This window comes from Zingiber officinale, chromosome 9B (assembly GCF_018446385.1).
Source record: "Zingiber officinale cultivar Zhangliang chromosome 9B, Zo_v1.1, whole genome shotgun sequence".
Taxonomy (NCBI): Eukaryota; Viridiplantae; Streptophyta; class Magnoliopsida; order Zingiberales; family Zingiberaceae; genus Zingiber; species Zingiber officinale.
Window position 1 is genome coordinate 43,430,196 of NC_056003.1, and position 5,521 is coordinate 43,435,716.

At 32.1% G+C, this 5,521-nt stretch overlaps 1 protein-coding gene across 1 annotated transcript; it reads right to left on the reverse strand.

Annotated features, from left to right (window-relative positions):
• Window positions 1-1,956: 1,956 nt before the first annotated feature.
• On the reverse strand, window positions 1,957-3,672 carry LOC122022970 (zinc finger MYM-type protein 1-like). Its single transcript, XM_042581072.1, has one exon. It carries the CDS (start codon window positions 3,670-3,672, stop codon window positions 1,957-1,959), a length of 1,716 nt encoding a protein of 571 aa, XP_042437006.1.
• Window positions 3,673-5,521: the final 1,849 nt, after the last annotated feature.

A 5,521-nucleotide genomic window follows, 5' to 3' on the forward strand; every position in this document is an offset into this window, starting at 1 on the left:
GAATGGGTTAGGGAGCAGAAAGGCAGAATCACAGTGGAGGCAGTGCTATGGAGGAATTGTGGTGGCGACACGTGATGTAGGTCGGCGACAACACAGGTATGCATGAGAGCGAGTGAGAGGAGCGGCAACGACGAGAGCATATTAGGGAGGAAAAAAGGAGAGTAATGCTGCATTCTAGAATTTCAAAAAGTAACCCAAAGCCACTAAAAAGTGAGCAACGTATAGATCCGTCTTGTAAAATTATTTCATTTACATCATAACTATTTTCTATTGTATATTTAGATTCTTGCTTGTACTGCTTGTAAGAACAAATCTTGCAAGTGTCTCCATCTTCGGAAACACAGTGTTTGACAAGGAGAAAGAATAGTGATGCTATCTCTAGGACTCTATCTCATGGGGTAGAAATTGAAATTTTCAAACCAAATAAAATCAAGAAGTTGTTTGCTTGTGTCTTATTTTGTATTTGTTTCAGTTATTTTTCACTGTGCTAACAAATTACAGATGAGCACGAGACAAAAGAAGCAAATCAATATTCACCCCATCTAACTATAACTATGAAGCTAATACACATGAAAACTCTTCATTTAAATGAGCCGAAGTATTTCGCATACACAAACCAAACCTATCAACATGAATCTGATTGAACAGGGAACTGCACGTCACCTTAACCGCATTGCCAACTTGATCTTACTCCCTAATGAATACACTCACCTGAACATCGACCAGGTCAAACAAGTTCGCTTTCCACGCCATCAAGTTTAAAATTTCAATCCGGAGCAATAGTACTATGATCAGGGGCGGATCCAGAATTTTAAGTTTGAGGGGGCCGCACATTATAAGAAAAAAAATACGATCGCGATTAAAATTATCGATCACAAATTTTGAGATCGCCAAGGTATTTTAGTGACGAAATTAAATTTCCATTGCTAAATTTAACGACAGATATTAATTTTCAGTCGCTAAATTTAGCGACGAAAATATTCAATAGTTTGTTTAAACCTTGATAATAAAATCCTAAACATCCAACAATAACCTCAAGAAGAAAACTCTATGAGTAAACAATATCAAAATGAAAATAATAAAATCAAATTTCATTTCATCATGGCAACAACAAATATGATGTAATCGAAAGCATCATAGTAAACATAATCAACCCAATTTATTTCAATTAACATAGGAGATAATTCAAAGCAATCAGGAACTTCCTTTGATAACAAACTATATGTTGGCAGTGTTGTAAACAAACCATGATTCAAAAACATGAAGTAAATGTATATTTAATTAAGTATCAATTACAATTCGCTAACTAAAAGGAATTCGACGTTCTTTTAAATTTTCGAAATCTTCAATGATAGCTTCTATGCTCACACTTCTAGCAATTTCTCTCTCAATATATACCATTAACGCATCTGAGAGAAAAGCATCCTCCATTTTGCTTCGAAGCCTTGTTTTCACAATATTCATCGTAGAAAATGATCGTTCTGAAGTAGCCGTAGAAACCAGAAGAGTAAGCACAAGTACGATCACTCTAAAAATGAGGTTGTATGTAACAGACTTGTTAGTCTTTACCAACCATTGACATAATTTTGAAATGGTTGAAAGATTTTTGTAGTCGGACCCTTTGACTACGTTATACTCGTAATGCTTCAATTGCATCTCCAATTGTTCTTTTTCATCTCTGGTAAAATCCTGAGCATAAAACTTTTCAACTAATTTACATATATCCACAACTCTGAAAGACTCCGCTGCATTTTAAGGATTTAGGGCATTACTAAGAGTGAGCAATTCCATAGCATCATCACTAAAGCGACCATTAATTTCTTGCAACTGTGAATCTATCGAAGCATAAAAGAGGTTTATTCGATAATGATGTTCAATGGTGAAATTGTCTTGATGAGCACGTCCTCGACCTCGTTTATTAATATACGGAGCATTGAAATCAGGAATGTCAATATTTCAAAGTTCACAAAAGGATTTCACTTTTACAAGCAAATCATCCCACTTGTTATCCCTCATCTGTTGAAGTAAATTCTTAGTAGATAATACAAGCTCCATTGCATTTATAATATCCTGAGACTTACTTTGTAAAGTCTGACAAAAAATATCTGTGATCCCCATAATCTCTTTCATAAGATGCAAGATGAATACAAAATCAAAGGAAGTCATTTCATCATAAACAGTTGTTGCATCTGCTCGTTGAGAAGGAAGCCCATCATCCATAATCTTGAGCAATACCGTACACGATGCACTAAACATCTTAATTAGGCCTTTCAATGATCTCAAATGAGAACTCCAGCGTGTATCAACAGCTCGTTGTAAAGTACCTATCTGATTAAGTCCACGCCCTGTCTCAAGTTCATTAATAGCAATCAAATATGCAATGTCATCTGCATGAGCATTCTTCAATTCATCATTACGCTTACATGAAGAACCAACAATATTAACTATAAAAGTTAATCTATCAAAAAATTGATGAATAGGTGTCACATTTTTTGCTGCTGCAACCAAAGCCAATTGTAACCGATGAGCAAAGCAATGAACATAATAAGCACTTTTACAATCTTTTATAATCAAAGCTTGCAATCCATTAAACTCGCCCCTCATATTACTAGCACCATCATAACCTTGACCTCTAATATTTTGAACATCCAAATTGTAGTGAGCCAAAGCAGAATATATAGCATCCTTTAAAGTTAAAGCCGCAGTATCAGATACATGAACAAGGCCAAAAAAACGTTCTTGAATGAATCCATTACTATCCACAAACCTCAATACTATAGACATTTGCTCTCTTTTTGACTCATCTTGGGCTTCATCAACAATTATGCAATACTTGGCAACTCCAATTTCTTCACGAATTGTATTTTTCACTCTCACGGAAAGCACATGAAGTATTTGTTTCTGAATATCGTGACTTGTATATTTGGCATTTTTTGGAGCTTTCGGAATTGCCTTTGAAAGTTCATCATTGTACATGGTCAGCACATCCAAAAATTCAAGAAAATTGCCACGATTAGATGAACTAGATTTCTCATCATGACCTCTAAACGGAATTCCTTGAAGTGCAAGTAATAACACCACATGTATGTGAGCCTTCAATCGAAGACGATTAGTTGCAACTTGTTCATCATTAAAATTATCAAATCTCCTTGATATATGTTGTGTTTGGTTCATCAAATCCTCACATGCCTTTTCAGCATTACGATGGGGTGAAGATACATTATCCTTTCCCATATGGCCTAGGAAAGCACAAGCTTTTCCATTTCGAACTTTCTTCCACTTATCAAATCCATCAACAGTAAATGTAGTTTGATTTAAGCATCCTGGAGGCTTGTTGAAGATAAAACATGGAAAGCAATATGCTTTATCTTTAGTGGGTGAATACTCCAACCAAGGAAATTGTTCATACCAAGTTGACTGAAATCTTCGAGGGTACTTAATATTTTTATTTAATGGATATTCTTGAAGAATAGGTTGATATGCTTTCAGATTCAAATAAACTCGACGAATCTCGTCTCGTTGATTAGGATGATATTCCCAAATTTGTCGATGCAATTCTGGATCACGCTCTAAAGAATCAAGATCAACCTCTTCAGTTTCTGTATTTTTGAATCTTTTAGGAGGAATTTCAGATGGAAGATCATCATTATTTGATCTTGTCAATAGAGTCATCGGAGTAGCCGGATCCAGTTCATTTGCTCTCTTCCTTTGAAAAAATTTATCAATCATAACAGTATTTCTCATTTGAAGTATATGAAACCTTTAACAATGAAAAACTTGAATTATTTCAAATAAGTGAATAATAATTAATAACAACAATATTAAACCAAACATTAAGTCAATGATAAAAAGTAAATAATAATAACAACATAAACAAACAAAAATATCAAAATTTTTATCATTCATGATCATTAACCATTAAATAAGCAATTCCAACTTCAACTATTTAGGCACTTTAATTTCTAAAATAACAATATTTAATTAAAATGTCTAAATTAATCATTAGGAGAAAGCAAACAAAATCAAGGAATCAAGTAAAAAGTAGAAAAGCAAACAAAATCAAGAAGTTCAACGAAATTGTGAACTTTATATCGTTCTATTCTTGAAAATGAAGATAAAAATGATAAAATAAAGGTATAAATTTGTGTTAAGCTAGTAAACTTCATAAATCATAATCATAGTGTGATAGATCCTACCTTCCCTTTAAAATGCAGTGGCATATACAACGGCGGATTAAAACAATAATAAGATTATTACACCAACAGGCAAGGTATGATCTAATAAATTATTAGATAATAAGATTATTAGGTTACATTTTAAAACAGTAATAAAATTATTAGGATCAACAGGCAATAGCCAACAACCTTAAATAAAAAAAAAGAGGCAAAGTTCTACAATCTACATATTACAGATAAAATTTAGAAGGATGATCAATCGAGGAACTAGAAAGGGAAGGTAGGATAAAGAAATGAATATGGAAACACCAACCAAAATAAAGATTTTTTCCCCTTCTCAGTTCTAAGAGTTTCAAAACCCTAAGGAGTAAGGACTAAGGAGAAGAGGAATTGCACCTTTCTCTCGAATCAGGATCGAGAACGTTCTCATCGTAGTTTCGCAGAGATCTGAGACCTCCACACCGGAGTTCGCCTACTGCGGAGCGAGTAGTCGCTGCTGCCGTGCCGCTGCCGCCTACGCCGCCAACTGATTCGAAATGTCGAACTCCCAAATAAAAATACCTATTTGCCTTTCTCATTAATTAGCTTATAAATAATAATAATATATTAATATATTATTTATAAATTTTACACTTGGACGAATCCATATGTAAATCCGCCTCTGACAGTGATAGTGGTAGAGAATTTTCTTAATTTTTTTTTTAGACATTTGAAAATTGAGTTTCCATAAATTATGGATATTTTTTTTTAATATACGGTTAATTTAAAAACTTTCGGCGTTATAAATATTTTTTAATTTATCCTAATAATTGATAAGAAATTTTTATAAGACTAGGTCGATCATCTTCAAATTAATAGATATATATACCAACTAATTTTTTTTTAAAAAAAATTATAATATTAATAAAAATTGATATCAGAAAATTCAAGAAGATTTAAAAAGAAAATAATGTTCAAATTTCAAAATATTATTTTAGTCTAGAATTACGTAGATTTATTTGAATTTATTGAAAATTTACCAACATCCAAAATTTACTCAGCTCAAAAAAAAAAAATGAAATTCCAAAAGATTTTAAAGGAGTTTTCATATTTTAGAAATTAAAAAAATAATATCACAATTTTTTTAATAATATTCAAAACTCCTAGTTAAAAATAAAAAAATAAATTTTAAAAGTTAAAAAATTCAAATAAATATTTTTTTGAAAGTTAAAAATGATAATTCATATGAAAAAAATGAAAGTTATCAAAAAAAAAAATTATGATTCAAAAAAACTAGAGATGACAATGGATTGGGTTCGGGTCGAATTTTATATCATTTGTATCCATACCCATTAAAGGATCGGATA

Excerpts from the sequence above, each read along its gene's own strand:
- LOC122022970 (XM_042581072.1), bottom strand. The coding sequence starts at position 3,672 with ATGACTCTATTGACAAGATCAAATAATGATGATCTTCCATCTGAAATT.